At 32.3% G+C, this 17,090-nt stretch overlaps 4 protein-coding genes across 4 annotated transcripts; all 4 read right to left on the bottom strand.

Moving 5' to 3' along the window:
* On the bottom strand, positions 1,327–2,479 carry LOC104756558 (protein FANTASTIC FOUR 3). The gene has a single exon (XM_010479164.2). It carries the CDS (start codon positions 2,477–2,479, stop codon positions 1,571–1,573), a length of 909 nt encoding a protein of 302 aa, XP_010477466.1. The 3' UTR covers positions 1,327–1,570.
* Positions 6,794–9,448, bottom strand: LOC104756559. The gene is made up of 12 exons (XM_019239371.1): positions 9,383–9,448; positions 8,962–9,219; positions 8,724–8,876; positions 8,534–8,631; positions 8,319–8,444; positions 8,165–8,236; positions 7,927–8,034; positions 7,736–7,837; positions 7,521–7,638; positions 7,256–7,324; positions 7,064–7,170; positions 6,794–6,881 (listed from the first exon to the last, which is right to left on the bottom strand). The coding sequence occupies exons 1-12, from the start codon at positions 9,446–9,448 to the stop codon at positions 6,806–6,808; spliced, it is 1,353 nt and encodes a 450-aa protein (XP_019094916.1). The 3' UTR covers positions 6,794–6,805.
* Positions 12,526–14,746, bottom strand: LOC104756560 (agamous-like MADS-box protein AGL104). The gene is made up of 10 exons (XM_010479167.1): positions 14,486–14,746; positions 14,269–14,322; positions 14,121–14,153; positions 14,010–14,028; positions 13,857–13,918; positions 13,708–13,735; positions 13,556–13,617; positions 13,188–13,451; positions 12,847–13,015; positions 12,526–12,741 (listed from the first exon to the last, which is right to left on the bottom strand). The coding sequence occupies exons 1-10, from the start codon at positions 14,668–14,670 to the stop codon at positions 12,604–12,606; spliced, it is 1,014 nt and encodes a 337-aa protein (XP_010477469.1). The 5' UTR covers positions 14,671–14,746; the 3' UTR covers positions 12,526–12,603.
* Positions 15,462–16,464, bottom strand: LOC104756562 (zinc finger CCCH domain-containing protein 15 homolog). Its single transcript, XM_010479168.2, has 3 exons — positions 16,291–16,464; positions 15,889–16,047; positions 15,462–15,728 (listed from the first exon to the last, which is right to left on the bottom strand). The coding sequence occupies exons 1-3, from the start codon at positions 16,372–16,374 to the stop codon at positions 15,693–15,695; spliced, it is 279 nt and encodes a 92-aa protein (XP_010477470.1). The 5' UTR covers positions 16,375–16,464; the 3' UTR covers positions 15,462–15,692.

Genomic DNA, 17,090 nt, shown 5'->3' on the forward strand with positions numbered 1-17,090 from the left:
GAGCTCTGTGTTGACGCCGGAGCTGTGCACGACCTTGACAAGTCCCCAAGACCCAACCTATGCTCTTAAAAAACCCAGGTTTGTTCCAAGTCATCAATTGCAGTCCCGTAGCTTACCTCTGTGTCGATTTATTGTTTCAATTGTCCGAAGACTGCAATCTGAACATAATCACTCATCGGTGCTCTGTTATTGCAACATTTACTTGAGAACCCTGCCATTAGTTTTGCTTAGGGTCCCTACCCCTGACCACCAAAGACTAATGAGGACCGGCATTATGACCTCGGCTCAACAGAGCGATGGTTACCGGTCCCTCTTGAGTCTAACCTCTTTGTTTCAGCTGTTCCTTGAACTATCTCAATTGCATCTCTGCTCTATTTGTGCTGAAACCGGAAGATATAGGAAGATCGGCATTATGACTTTCTCTTCAAGAAGAGAAAGTTACCGACACCTTCCCAGTCTCCTATACATACTCTCCCTGCGACCTGCTTATTCCCAAGTTCAATCCATCAATGTCCGCAAGTATGTTTCCCCTTGGCAAAGTTTGATGAGTGTCGGCATTATGACCATAACTCCATGGGATTTGGTTACCGGAATCTCTTCAAGTAAGCCATGTTCAACCTTTACTCTCCATCCACCAACCTCCTCGCCAATGAGCAGATCAAACCATCTAGTCTCTCGGCCATGGAAACACCTTCAACGTTCCAATGTCATTTCGATAAGGACAATCTACCACTCTTCTGCTGTATTAGCGAATGTGGTGTCGACAACCCTGGATTTAGCTTGTAGATTGATGCTCTCTTGCTCAAATTTTCAACATCTCTTGGACATGTTGGTCGATCTATCTATTTTTATCTTTGTTGCACATATTTATCTATTAAGTTTTGCTTTGAAAACTCTTATCCTTTGTAACCATGCTACTATGTTTAGTTGAATGAAAGTAAGGCTATGTTTTGTTCAAAAAAAAAGTATATAAGTCAATTTAAAATCCATTTCCTGTAATTAAAAAATTCTCTCCAAAAATGAACTACAAATATTAGCTGTTTGCACTTGCACCTTACGGAATTATCGAATATTAGCTGTTATGTTTCTTCCCTTTTATTTTTCTTTTTTTCCCTTTGCATTTTTTCGCTCTTTGGAAACCTGTATTCAATTTCAATTATTTCCAATATTTTTTCCTTCAAAGGATATTACAATTCGATTTTATACTATATTTCACTTACAAGTGATAAATGTATATATCTCTTTTCCATACCGGCTTAGATCATTTCAAACTTTTAAAACCTATCGTCACTCACTTACCGAAAAAACTATTACCCCAATTAAAAATAACGTAAATATATATCCTACAAGAATTTCTCAAAGAAGATAAATTACACCACAGTGGCACAGTTCTCTGAAAATTACAGTAGAAAATAATAAACAACCTTTTTTTATGAAAAGACTCTCTAATATTCATAGATTAACAATTAAGCCGGTTGTGATTTTTATTACTCTCTTCGATAATAATTCTCTTCTCCGCCAAAACATACGAAGCTAAAGTAACAAGGACTACTTGATAAATAAATAATAATCAACTAAGAACTGGTCTGATCTCTTGAATTCTCATACCAACAAAACATGACTTAAAACACTTTCCTCTCGGCGATCCTCCTCCTCCTCCGCCTCCTCCAATAAACACTCCGCTATCCACCACCGTCTCCTCCACTGCCACCGCCGCTAATATCGCCTTCCTATATCCATCTTCAATCTCACCATGCACATTGCCCTTATCCTCATCATCATCATCATTAGGGGCAGTAACAGTAACACTCTTATTTAAATTATCCGCCAGATCATCCAAATCAACCTCTTGATGATCATCATCATCATCACACTCATGTTCCTCCTCCTCCTCATCCTCATCATGATCATCATCGTCATCATCATCAGTTTGGTAATGAGAGGGTTCTTGAGGAAGTTCGAAAACGTCATCGTCTAGAGGAACAAGGTGGAGAGTGAGACGACCATTGGATCTATCCGCACGAAAATACTCGTGATGACGAACCTTCTCTTCTCTCAGGATAAGCCTCCCGTCGCTCGTCACCACACGCTTCAGAACCCACGGCATGTGCGGGAGAAGATTCCCAGTCTGAGCAAGCAACGGTATCGGAGGAGGAAACTCACGCGCCGCCGCAGCTCTTGCTTCTCTCTCCTCCCTCCTCCTTCCTCCGTAACGATACCGGCTCTTTACAGACTCCGACGGGACGGAGACGACGTCGTTTCCTTCGTCAGCTGAGAGTATGTCGAAGCAGCTCTCTGTCCCGATGTAGTCTCCGACGGCGGAGGAAGAAGAGGATGACGTGCGGGAAAGCATGGATGATGAAGCCACGAATGGTGAGGTTTGGTCGGAGTTGATGGAAAGAGACTGATCAGAAGAAGAAGAAGAACAAGCCATGGATGATGATGATGATGAGTCAGAGGAAGAAGAGGCTCTCTCCATTTTACAAAGAATAAAAAAACAAAACCCAATTCTTTTTTTTTGTTTCTTTTTTTTATGGGTTTTGTTTTCTTTTATTTTTGTAATTTTTAATGGGGTGTTAGAGTTGCATGAAGAGATCTTAAATAGAGAGACAGCTAAGCGAAGGAGGTGATGTCATGGAAGGGATGGTCTCTGAGATATTATCGAGAATCTGTGACATTTAATGTTTTTTTCTTTCCTGTGAATGGGAAAATATAGGAAATATTAGACCAAAATAGACTCAAAATATAGTTTATTTCTTGCTAAGAATATGTCATCATTACCAAATTAGTATAAACTAAAGTGGATGACTGGTACAACTTCTAGAAGTTTCTTAGAATTTCTATACATCCCTCACACCTTTCTTTTATCCAATGAATGTAAGAAGAGCATAAAAAAATGGCAAAGAATCATATAAATTTCTTACTAACAAATAGAGAGAGGTCCTCACATTTCTCTTTATAGTCATTAAAAACACAATTCTACAATCTAGAGGCTCTGAGAATTTCTTTACAAAAAAGCTATATTCATAGTGTTCACAATTTATAATCTACAATCGTAAATCCACAGATAAAAAGCTCCAACCATTTTTACTCAAGGATTGAAAAAAAAAAAAAGCTATATTCATAGTGTTCACAATTTATAATCTACAATCGTAAATCCACAGATAAAAAGCTCCAACCATTTTTAGTCAAGAATTGGAAAAAAAAAAATTGATTAATGACAAGATAACGCATAAATTAACAACATGCCAGCCACACAGAATAAATGAGTACAACTAAAGAAGAAACCAAAAGAAATAAAAAAAAAACAGCCTAGAAATAAAACAAGTTAAGTTGGATGTGCTTAAACGTATACAAAAGTGGTAATCTATATATTGGATATTCTCTTTTATTCTAAAGAGTAACAGCTTCATTTTCTTAAATGAAAATATCAACAGAAGAAAAAAACAAATTGGATTGCTAAAAAAAGGTAAAGCTATAAGGATGGTCTTTAAAACGTCTATGGATTATTTTAATCCCCTTTTAAGGTTAAAAAACAGCCAAAATCTGTTGCCAAAGTTTTTATAAACGTTATGATAAAAACAAAAAGCAACTTCTCGACTACATGAAAGCTACACGTTTAAAACAAAAAAACGAGAAACTGTCTATTCTTGAAGTTGAACGCAAAAAGCATCTCTACCTATTCTTGAACGCCAAAAAGCAAAAACTACGATTCACGAAATAAACAAGTTGTTGACTGACTAAATATTCTCGAATTATTTATTAAAATTAAATAAAAACAATTCATTAACGCATTGGTCAAATCGACCAAGCTACGCGCACCTTTAATTAAAAAAAAAAAAAAAANAAAGAACGAAGCCGACTTCCACGAACATCTTTCTTAGGATTAAAAAAAGCGATTAAACCAAGATTCTAAGAAAAAAAAATTAAAAATAATCACGAAGATTCTTGTGTGTTGAGAAGAAAAAAAAGAATGATTGAGATTAACATCATAATCAAACCCTAATCAGATTTTCATAATTTACTCCTACAAGATGATCGAATTGTCGTGAATCGTCAATCAAATAACATACAAACACGAAATAGATTGAATGCCAAAAAAAAAAGACGACGTAAAATTAAAAAGGTTAAATCGAAAAATCAATTTACCTGTACAGAAGGATAAGCAAATGAGTTTTTTTTTCTTCGATGAGGTTTGAAGGGATTATGAACGTTACGCGAACTCTTTTTGTTCTCTTAATACACGCACTCACAACGAAGCAGAAGAGAATTTAATTCGTCAAAACGGAATCAATACTACGATATTTTATACCTAATCAATTTAATTCGATATTTAAAAGAAAAATATTTGGGATTAAGGAAAAGATAATCAATCAATAAAATATTTATTTTTTAATTTAAAGAAATGCTTAAAATTAGGCAAAGTCGGAGGGATTAAGATTAGGATGTTTAACCAAGTCGGCCCGTTCCTCTCTCGCTTGCTGTAAATCCTTAACCTATCCTAATTTTTAGCATTATGTGGATAAACAAGCACCTTTTACCTTTTTTACAGCATGTCGATGGTAATCAAAAATTTTAGACATTTATTATTTTTCTTATCCAAAGGATATGACTCTAATTAATTACTGATAGCCACAATGACACAATTTTACGAAAAGGATAATTACATACTGGAGGATAAAGATAAATGGATAATCGTTGGATTTATTTATGGGGAAAAAGCAACCTATGGAATTCAATTTTCCCTGAGATTATGGAATTTGGAGGGGATAAATTGATCAATTTTAAGCTAATCCCTCTATGCGAGATATTAAATATTTGATAACATGATTTTCATGACATTATTGTAAAGTTTGTTGTAGTGATATTTTATGATTTATGTAATAATGTCATTGTGATTTATGGAATAATGTCAGATTTTAATGTATAATAAATTTTCAATCACAATGGATTACGTATGGATGTATATTCTATGAAGTGTATGATTGAACAACTCTCTTTAAGTGAAACACAAATAACTTTACCATTGCTGATGCTTAGGTTAAAGTTACTTATATTATTTCTAATATAATGGTTAGCGAATTTTTGAAAATAGTAAGTTTTGGGAGAAACTCAGAACACACACATTGGTATATAACTAATAAAATTTTGTGGATATGAAACGTCCAAATTCAGAGAAAATGCATAGATGCTAATAAAAACGGAACAAAAAGTCCCAAAAAAAAAAGTGTTAAAAAAATGTCAGAGTTAACTGAAAGGAGATAAATTAACAACAACATCATTATGTACGAATGTAACATCAGTTTAATTTGTCGGATTTTGTTACTTTAGTTTATAAATTTCAGATGTGCATGGAGAAGTCGGCGAAGTAACAAATAAATTTTAAAACTGGTGAAACTGATAATGTATTCAATAGTTTACTTACAAGGATCAACAACACAGAAATACTTGCCGCAAGCTGTACCTAGACCAACGTTATCTGAAAGTGAAACATTTTAAAGATTTTTGGAGAATAAAGTCAAATGTGATGAGATGAGCTCTCAAGATAGAAGATAATAGAAGTTTTTGTGAATAGAATATAAGTTTTTTTTTTCTCGAACTAGTTCTTTCGATGATTCCCAAAGCAGCTTACTTGTCAAAAGCTTAAAAAATCCAGAACACAAATAAGATAATCATCAACCCTGGCGTTTCAGTATATCATATGTAAGAGTGAAAAGTTCGTGAAATTTTTGAGAATAAAAAAGGTACAAACCTACATAAACTAATTAATCGAATAAATACAGAGTTGTTATAAATAAGTGTTTGATTTTATGGTGAATATAATAAATAAGTAGAGAGAAATTTATACTCGCAGAAGGATCGGAATACTGAATAAAAGAGAGGCGAGAGAGAGAGAGATTTTAACTTCTTTATAATTGAAGTTTTGTGAATTGTATTCGTATTTTACAACGTAAGTAAGTTACTATGTGTGCATAGTGACGATGGGCTCCACACAATAATAATAAACGCATAATGTTATACACATGCGCATCATTTGTTGACATTGTATACGTTTTCTTTTTCTGACTTTCACAACAAGAGTAATATATTAGGTTTCACAAAATCAATATATACAAGAAGAGAGCTCTTACTCTACTGTAGTGACTAGTGATGAACAACCAACTTCAAAAGCAAAGAAGTGCGACCATTTTGAGTCCATTATCACTATAATGCTTATTAGGCTTTTAATTGGCCCATTTATCATTGTTGCTCTTACCCTTTTTCCCCTTGAAGACTCTAAAATTCATGTTTAATTTTCTAAGTATACCTTTTTTAACGATCGAGAGTATTCGCTTTTGCTGGCCTTAGAAAGTAATATTCCCTCAAGTGACCATAATTGTAATCAGGATGATGTTAATGAAATAATTTGGTGATGAATTATTGTATCTCTTTCTCCAAAATGAAATTTAGAGGCGATCAATATCTATAACTCATATGCATTTAAGAAAATGTATTAAATGTAAGAGGTGGCACAACATCATCACTAGTACAAAACTACAAACGGATAGATTGATATTTTCCTTGTCACATGGAATATAAGCATATCATAATTGCTCATCTCAGTTAGAGTATATGACCCAAATACGTTTCCCATCTAGTTATAAACCACATTGATTCTTCACACATGAAGGTTATGCGGTCCTGCAAAAAGATTTATAAAGAGCATAAATATATAATGTAGTTATGATTATTATTATTTATGTAGGGGTATTGAATATTGATTCTATAACATATAAGAGAAAATTACCATTTCTATAAGAAAAAATCAAAAGAATCTCAAATGAGGATCAATGGCTAATCCAGCACCTGCATAGCGTGGATCATATACTGTATTTGTTAACCTGCAATAAGAAGTAAATATATAAGTAATTACTAAAATGTATTGTTTGCTTGGTCTAAGGTTTTGTAAAGAACCTATCCCATTTTACAGACTATACCAACTAGTTCTAATTTTAAGAGAGAGTATATACCAACTGATTACTGATATTAATTACTTATAGTTGTAAAATTGAAATAAACAAACCTTTCTTCATGGAGATTGGCCCCATTTGTACTCATATTTCCATTTTGCCAAGAAGATATAACCGATGAAGCTGCTACGCTTGTTTCTTGAAACGGAAACGTGATCCTCTGCAATAGTAAATTTGTTGTCACATTTATATATATGTTTCCTTTGAAAAAGAAAATGATTACTTGTATAAAAATGCATGTATACCCTTCTTTTAGACGAAGAACCTTCATTTTCAAATTGATCATAGCAACTGCGTTGTCTGAAGCCTCCACTCTGAAATAGCCAAACACCATATTTTCAAGTGTATATAATAATATTTTTTTATCTTGTAACAAATATTGAATAATTAGTTAATATTTTAATAACACAAAAAATCGTTCAAATTATTTCAAATGGTTCTATTCCTCATTTTTCAGAGTAATTCACATGCAATCCTATAATAAGATTAGAAAGAGAAAAAACACTTCACCTGTTGGATCAATGAGTTTGTGTGTGAATTTTGATATTGATTATAGAGAGTTGGGTTCAAAGCCGGCATTGATGTGCCTGTAACATGTTGTTTTCCCTTGTCTTGTGGGCAATAAGGCCTAAATTATATACATAAAATATCGTGATATATGCAATGTATATACTAAAATTGTATATATATATTTGTAAAGCATGCGAACATGAAAACTTGCTTACCTGGGAGGGGCTAAGAGGGTTTGAGTTGTAGGTACCAAAGCCATGTTTTTTGGTGCAGTATTAGTCAAACTTGAAGACGTAACACTTGGATATCTCCTGGGTCTGATAAAATTTGAAAACAATATATCATCAAACGTTAGATCATATGAAAAAGTTAAGCAAACATATGTATGCTAAGACAATGATGTCACCTTCCACGGGGCCGACGAGGAGGGTTTACTGGGCTTGGTTTTTGGAAAGCATAAGCCACTGAGTCAGGCTGATATGAAGTTTGCGTAAATGGTGAGTAGTTTCCTGACCTATGAAAAACATTCGAAAGTTCTACATTTGTGAGTGATTTAATTCTTAGAGAATATATAAGAAGCGACTAAACAACTAAATATATACCTCTGTAGTGTAAGAGTGTTGGAAATCATGGGAGTACAATACCCTGGATTCATTATAGTATTTGAAGTCGAGGCATCAGGAATTAGGCATTGGTTGTTGTTTAGCAATGTCCCCCTACAAATTTATTAATTGGACAAAGATTAAGTTTAACAGCTGTGGATAATTTAAATCTTGGAAACAATTAAAGAAAACTTACACTGATGTTGGGGTAGACGACATGTTAGAAAATTTTGGTAGTTGCATTTTATAATCAGTTTCATGGATATGTATGATTTGTTCGAGTAGTGACTCGTTGTGATCAAATTGTTCCTCCTGATGATACCTGCAATATTGATTACTATTTGTGTTATTATTAATTCTAAGCATTTTTTATATTTAAAGAGAGAAAAAAAGATTTTAGAAGTTGAATACAGAGAAGGTTGAAAGTGATGATCTTGAAGGCCATGTTGAATTAGATTAAAATTTGTGGGTTCATTAGCTTTCTCCACTTCTTGCATATTACTCCTCACCTGAATCATTATAATATTGAATATTCTGAGTAACATAAACTTTTTTTAATGATCTATTAAATAAAATATAGAATTATAGAATAAGTTTGTACCATTGTTGAAGCATATGGCACGTTAGAGAAACAAGGAATTGTCTGGGACAGTAAAGGTTGTTGATAACTCTGCTCTAGAGGTCCTTGTAAGTTGATTGATTGTAGTCCGTTGTACACACTTTCTCTTTGGCCACTGCTTAATACACAAGACGACTGCAAATTTAAAAAATTAGTTCATTATATATTGAAAAATTCTTCGGAACAGATTATTCAAGATTAGTATGTGATTAGTTCTTACCATGTCATGAAAGTTTTCAACGGTGGTGGTTAAATACTTAGAGTAATCCTCCTCCTGATGAAAGCTTTGATTTTGTGGTACTATAGCTGTTTCTTGTTCAATGCTTGGAGTTCTTGTGAATGTCCCTTGATCATTGTTTGAATTCTCTACTAGTGGTGAAGAGAACACATTATTTGTGGCAGCAGAGAAAGGGACAAGTCCAACCAAGTTATTGTGTTGATTTTCTGAAACCAGCAACGAAGAATTTCCCACACAATCCTACATATGTACGTAAATAATGTTATTATTATAAGTTATTTTTATAATCCGCATAGCATATATGCAACTAATTGTTGTGTATACATTAAGACACAACAATTAGTATGTGAACAAAAAATATATAATAATAATAGTAAAACACCTAGAGATAAAAAAAGTATACCGTGAGAGCACCAAAATTTTCTGGCAAGTTCAAGAAAGAAAATTCCAGATCTTCGTTTGGAGCCATTCTTAAAAACTGCATTAATATTCACAATCAAATTAACGTATTTTGTATGGTTAGCTTACACAGAAGAAAACTATAAAAACATTTTTTTGTGGTAGTTCTGAACTCCACTAATCAATTGATCATAAACACGTACATCATACGACATATGTATATTTACCATACTTATCAACAAGTTGAAGACAATCATGAGATGATTTTAATATAGTTTGCTCTTTTTTTGAATGGAATTTTAATAACAAATGTCATTCGATATTTACAGCATCAATATCTTAATTCAAACCCATCTCCTACATATAATTGAGAAAAAAGAAGTGACTAACTATTAGTACGGTCAATGAAAAAGCTTAGATGTATGTGACCAAAGTAAAAGTGGGTATGCATATTTTTTTTTTGGCTACTGCTATATACCGTTGGAAATAGTTTCAAAATATGTGTGAAATGAAAGCCTTATAAATATTAAAAGCTATACATAATTTCATTCAAATGAACATAATTTGATATCATCATCATCGAAATCTTCAAAATATAAACTGATAACAAAAATTTAAAGAACAAAAGACTTGTGGTTAAAAACTTGTTTTAGAGTTGAATATATATGATATAAAAAACTGAAAATTTTATTAACATTTTACAGAAAATTATATGAATCTAGTTTCAAATTTTTAAGAATGATGGATAGATCCACAATAAAAGACGGGAATGAGAAAACTCACAAATGTTTAATTCATTTGTAAAGATGATATGAACTAAAGAAGATACCTTTTACAAAAAGAAAGACGACCAGATATGCTCAAAGGAAACGACGAGATTGCGAAAACAAAGAGATGTATCAGATTAGGCAGAGGTAGCTGGTGATATATATTGGAAGAAGCAAACACTGTTGATTGTTTTTGTGTTTAAAGGTATGTTATTATCCCAATTTGTTTTATACTTGATTCAATTTAAGGTGTATGTATATATGTATAAACATATAAATATAAATTTTGACGAAATATATATACAAAAGGTAGTGTTTAGCTCAACAGTAAATGCAAAAAGAAAAACAGATATAAAATTTTAGCTTGACACTTTCATTTTTGCACTTATATTTTACTAGTGATTTGTCAAAATACTAAGACAATGTGTTTTGAAGCAATCATACCTTTACTCAGAAAAGCTAAAAATAGTTCAAATTATAATATTATTTCTTTTTACATTATTGGTGAAAATCTTGATTTTAAGTTAAAAAACCTCAACAAAATTATTATTAGATTTCTTTCCTCAATTAGTATATATACATATATATAAATACATATATATCATACATATATATCTTATTTTAATAAATTGACATAAATGTATTCATTCATATACAAACAGATGGAATTATCTAAATATTAGCATTGCTTTAGCTCATTGGTTGGATTAAAGACAAATGTCACAAACTTGTAGTAATTTGATATTTTTCCTTCTTGTCCAAAATAAGCATTTTACCTTCACTTTCTAAAATGACAAAAAAATGAATCTATAGAGATTTGGAGACATTGTATCTTTTTACTGTGACACGTACAACACATTGTATCTACAGTTTTTAACTAGGAAAACTATAAAACAAATTGGTAGTAAAAGATTTTTAAATTATATGTTGACACGTTTACTATTAATCTTTCTTAATCTAAATAGAAAATAATAGTATTTTAAAGAAAACAAATCTTGCAATTATTTTTCAAAAAAGAAAAAGCTTGTATCATTTTTTATGAGGATAATACTACATCGACTGGTAGAAAAAGCTAGAACAAGAATTTTAGCCAATTAAGGAAAAAATCTAAGCTTGTTAATAAATATCTATCTAATTTATGTTATTTTCCGTCAATTACAAAATAGCTTCTTCTTTTTGCATCATTTAAATGGAAAAAAGTATCCATTTGTTGGTACTGAGTGACAACAAAAATATTCCGTTGTAAACTATCGCAAATATAGCATATTACAAGATTATTTATGCGTCAAAATTTTCATTTCTATGGTTGTTTAATTCTAAAATTAAAAAACAGAGCACATAATATAATGAAGAATAAAATTGTAAACTAGTAGTGCTATAATAAACTCTAGAGCTTTTTCTCAAATTAAAAACTCATATAATTTTCTATCACTTATGTTAATTAAAACTTTTTGTAACATTTCCTCCGAGTCTATTATAAATCATAATATTTAACGCAAAAACAAGATTGGTAGTATGATAAGCCATAATTCAATAAACATAACACAAAAGCTGTAAAAAGATATGTTATTCCATAATTTAATTTACAATTTCTAAAAAACCTTCAAAATTAAATCATACTCAATGCATTAAGGGGACCTATGTATTAAGCGAAAAATACTTAGGTTCACTTCTAGAGTGAACCCTTTTGTTCACTTCCTTATTTTCAACCAATTCAAACTTCCTTATTTTCATCTAGTGAACCCAAGAATTGTTCGTATTAAGCTTACAAATAATTATATACGTCGGTTGATTTTTCTTTCTTTTGTTTAATTGATTAAAATAAATTGTATTGTTGTTAACTAAAATTACATGCGATCAAGTCTGTTCTAGACACTAGACAATAGACATGTACACCAGCTAGTCACTCTATAGTCTAAACAATTATGTCTTGAGAGATTTCTAAAGTCAAAAAATCTATTTGGATCAAAAATATCGTATGATATAATATTTTACAATAGACATGTACACCAGCTAGTCACTCTATAGTCTAAACAATTATGTCTTGATACATACATATATTATATCGTATGATATAATATTTCATAATGTGGATCTTCTTAAAGAAAATGATAGATTTGTATTACAATTATGTCCAAATAAGACCGTGATTTGTTTATCCCCTAAAATCCAAGATTGCCTAGAAAAAACTTACTAATATCACGTAAAAACAAAAATTATAAAATAGTGTTGCCAAAAACGGTAAACAAATACAGTATATAACTCGATTGGACATTTTTTTCTCATATTTTTTTTTTTTTTTTTTTTTATCAACAATAAAGAAATCAGCTCAAACGAGCTAATTGGATTTTTCTCATATCATAACAACAAAAAACTCCATTTTTTTTTTTTGTTCTGAGTTAAGTAGTAAAGAATAGGAATAAAAAAATGATATTACATAAATAAATATTCTTTATGATTATTGGCTACTGAGCTGAGGAGCCCCCGTTTCATATTCGGAGACTTCACGGTCAGCTTGTGCCTCCGTCGTCACCGCTGGAATATCACCTTGCTGAGCTGGCATCATCTCATCTATACTAGGAACCACACCTCCATGCTGGCACATTGACCAAAACATATGTAATATTTTTAATTTTAATTTAAAGTATTATAAGAAATAAAAGAAGTTAAATTGTAATTAACTATGCAAAGTTGCAAACACCTGTTGCTGCTGCATAGAAGCGAATAAGGCTGATGATGAATACGTCTGAGCCCACTCAGGGAACATTTCACCGTTGTGGTTCGTTACGTGGCATTCACTCATGTTGTTTTGGTTTGAGCTTGAGCTACTTCCTTGCAACAATGGTTCATACATTGCCGATGATAATTCTCTGCCATTTTTTAATTATAATTGTTAAAAATTGAGTCGAAATGTATCAAACTATCACAGTGCTTCTTGATTGATTAAGGTAGAAAAATAAAAAATAAATTTGTTTTTATATTTCCAAAGAAAATAACAATTGATTGGGGAAGCTTAGGAAGACATGAGGAATATGTATGTACCTGAGTTGATTGGAATGGGCAGATGCATCAAATAAATGGGCTTGATTGTGACCACTTTCAGGCAACCAACCTTCAACGACATCGTTTACAAAAGGACCAGCAATGCTTTGTTGCATAGTAGATGCTTCATAAGAAGATAAATGATGGCTGCTCAAGAGATGATCTCGCCGCTGGAGAACATGAGTTAGAGTGTCGAGAAGTTGCTTCTCACAAACTTCATAATCATCCATGCTCGTGAATCTTAGTGGATCTGGTTCGTATCTCCTGCTCATTTTAAGGTTATAGGAATTACAGGGATCATGAAATGAATTAACATGTTCTATAAAGTATATAACATAGAACATTTTTGAGTTTGTCGTATAAGTTACCTTAGTTCTTCCTCGGCCATTTGGAGTTGTTGTTGTAACCTACAAACTTCACGCTGGAGGTCCTGAACTTTCCGATTACAAGTGAGACGGTTAAACTACGTAGAGAGAAATGTATATCGCTGTGATGGAGAATTATTTAAAGATTTAGTTACCTCGACGTCGGAATTGATAGCTGTAGGGCTTTTTTCAAATATATACGAAAGAAAAAACAGTTTAGTGTATTGCAAGCAAGAGTGTATCTTGATGAATTTATGAAATCATAAAACTGAGTATAACAACAAAACATCAAGGAATTACGGACTTCGTAACCTGAAGAGCGATGTCATTTTCAGTCTTGAGTTGCTGCAAAATCCTTAGCAAACACTGTCACAAAATGGCATTATCCTAGATTAATAATTAAAGTAAAAGGCCAACATAATGAGGAAAAAAAACTAATCACTATGATTAGACGAACCTCTTTGCTTTGAATATCTCTGCAAAGCAAAAGGAAAGAAAAAAAAAAAAAAGTCAAGCGACTGAATGACAAAAATACTAGACCCATATAATTATGTAATGTAATACGTACGGGTGTCTATTATGGTCGGGCAAGTAATAAGCACTGAAAAAAAAAATAACCAAAAGTCAGAATTTACTTATTACAAAATAATAATGTTTTAAAAAAACAGAAAATAAATTGTAAATGTAAGGAAATTAATTAAGTAGTGATAGCGTACCTCTCTCGTTCTTGTTTAGAAAGATTGATGAATCTCGTAAAAACGTCTTCGATCCTGAAGAGATAAATAAGATATGATATGATCCATATATATAGTTAAGCAAAATATATCAAAAAGGTGATGATTGATTGAAAATGTTTATGTATCCAAACCCTAGCTAGAAAGCTAGCAAATGGAAAGTGTTAATAATAAAAGGGCGTAAAAGAGATGATGATACCGAGTTTTGCCGGAGAAGAGGCTAAGGCGTTCAGAAGGAGAGAACATGATGAGAGCAATGTCGATATCACAGAGAACCGACAATTCATAAGCTTTCTTAATCAAACCATTTCTACGTTTTGAGAACGTAACTTGTCTATTCGTTGTATTCTCTATTCTCTTGATCTCCAATTTCACGCGACCCATATTGGAGAAGCAAGAAGAGATTTCAATTCATCCAAATCGTAAGTTGATGTACAATGCTGATCGATCAAGTAATCTACAAAACTTCCAAAAGAAAGAAAGAAAAAAATGGTTCGAAAATGATAAATGTTAATATAAGGAGGAAGAACAAAAAAGTGCTAATATTTAGGCGAGTTAATAGGAACTAAAAATAGAATGTTTTGACTAATGAAATTCCCTCTCTACGCCTCGTTTCGTTGTACTGTATGTATCTCGTTTGGAGATTTCTTAAGCTTACTACTCCTTTTACATCAAAAATATTTGGATTAAACGGGGGGGATGAGATTGGTAATTATCATGCTTTTAAGTATCCATGTAAATTTAAGGTAACAATTCAACATTACTTTACGATCATATCTAAGACGAATTTAATGTGAGGATTGCAAACCTAAGGGTCTTATTAAAAAACCAGAAAATAAACGAATAAACAGAGCCAGCGATTACAGTCACACTAAGGACTAATTGTCTGATTACCAATAAGACAAAATGGGAACATACGTACAATAACAAAAGAGAGATCATATATCAGAGGTTTTGTCTTTGATCATGTCTGAAACAGATACAAACATGAGAGGAAAATACAAAACTGGTTTTAGTTCAAGACAATGAATTCTCTCCATAAGGCATCGAGATGAGCTTTTCCGTCGAGCGAGCGAGCTTACGAGAGTAGTACAAACCATCATATTATACTCACCCATTCATGGCCAGACTATCAAAATTTGTACTAGGCTTTTCGCGTGCGTAACCTACCACAGTTCAAGTCAAAAGCGTTTGGTCTCTGCTTTATATTGATTGAAAAGGTTCCAAATCAAAACCATATAAGAATTCTCAATTTGAGGAGATGTAAACAACCAAGAAACTTCCAATAAACAGAGCCGACGATTAAGTCACAATGAGGACTAAATTTCCTGATTTTAACAGTTAAGACAAAAGTGGGAACATAAAAGTGTACTACAACAAATGAGAAACAGAGTTTGGATCACAGATCACCGAGGAAATGTCTTTGGTAGTGTCTGAATCACCTGAAACACACATAAACAGACAACATCAGAGATAATGCAGTAACTAACAGATCTTCTTTAGTTAGTTTCTTTGGAGATTAGAAAAAGAACAATAACACTAGTTTCATCAGATCACACTCAAACCAGTTCCATTTTTCATGAACTCAGATTAGGTCTGTACCTGTGAAGAAGTGAGAGTCAATGGTGGTGAGTGAGTATCGTCGAAAACCCAAGGCTCATGCAAGAAAAGCTCACGGCCATTCATTAGGACACGGCCAGAAGCTATGTCTTCTTCACGTTTCCTTGCTGCTTCAGCTTGTTTAGCTAACAACTCAGCATCCTTATTATTACAAGAAAAGAAAAAAAAAAACAAAAAACAAACATGAGCCTAGGCTTTATTAAATCAATGATGATTTATAAATTGACAGTTCAATACCTAATTTAATATCATTATATGCTAAGTTATACTATAACAGATAAAAAAATTACGCGTTCGACAAGAAACATAAATCTAGGGTTCTTCAATTTGATAATAAGAATTGACTCGTAAGGGAGAAAGAGAGAAAGAGAGAGAGAGAGATACCTTTTGGCGTTTCCAGGCGAGGAATTGATCTTTAGAGATTGAGTTTTGTGTAGTTTTTGGCGTTTCTCCCTCATCTGCCCCCATCGTTCAATTTGTTTTGGGTGGCTCTATCGTCTTCGTCGTCTCTCTCAACAACGCACAAATTTTAATAATTTTTTGATCTGTTTTACTTCATATCCTTCGTGAAACTTATTGTTTTTTAAACGACAGCGTATTGAATGACTCATCTCATAATGTCGTTTCCTATTTTCCGTACGATGTCGTTTTTGAGTAGTAGGTACACAATATAATGGTCCGGTTTTTTTTTCTTGTTTCTTCTCTTCCCTATCATTTGATATGAACGAATACGAAACTGAATGGAGGGAGGTTCGAATCTTGGTACCTACCATCAATACCAATGGACTCTCTTCAATATCCTATAATTGTCTAACCCATACAACTTCATACATCGTTGGGTGTTGTTTAATTTTGCCAAAGGTATGATTTTTTCGTTGCTTTCTTTATATATTTATTATGTATGCCGGTTATTTGGAAGGATCTATTTGGTTCTTAAAAGATATATAGGATAGAGATTAACATATAACTTTTCTATATGAGTTTGAATATGTTCGTTTTTATATTGTCGCTAACAATGAGGACGTACGATATAGGTTTATATAAGTCGTGAACTTACGTATCATTTTGATCGTTCACAAAAAAAAAAAAACCTTATAAACTGAATATGAAACAAAAATAATACTGTAACAAATTAGATGAACACATAACTGAAAAGTGTTTAAAAAAAAAAAAAAAAAAAAAAA

This window comes from Camelina sativa, chromosome 17 (genome assembly GCF_000633955.1).
Source record: "Camelina sativa cultivar DH55 chromosome 17, Cs, whole genome shotgun sequence".
Taxonomy (NCBI): Eukaryota; Viridiplantae; Streptophyta; class Magnoliopsida; order Brassicales; family Brassicaceae; genus Camelina; species Camelina sativa.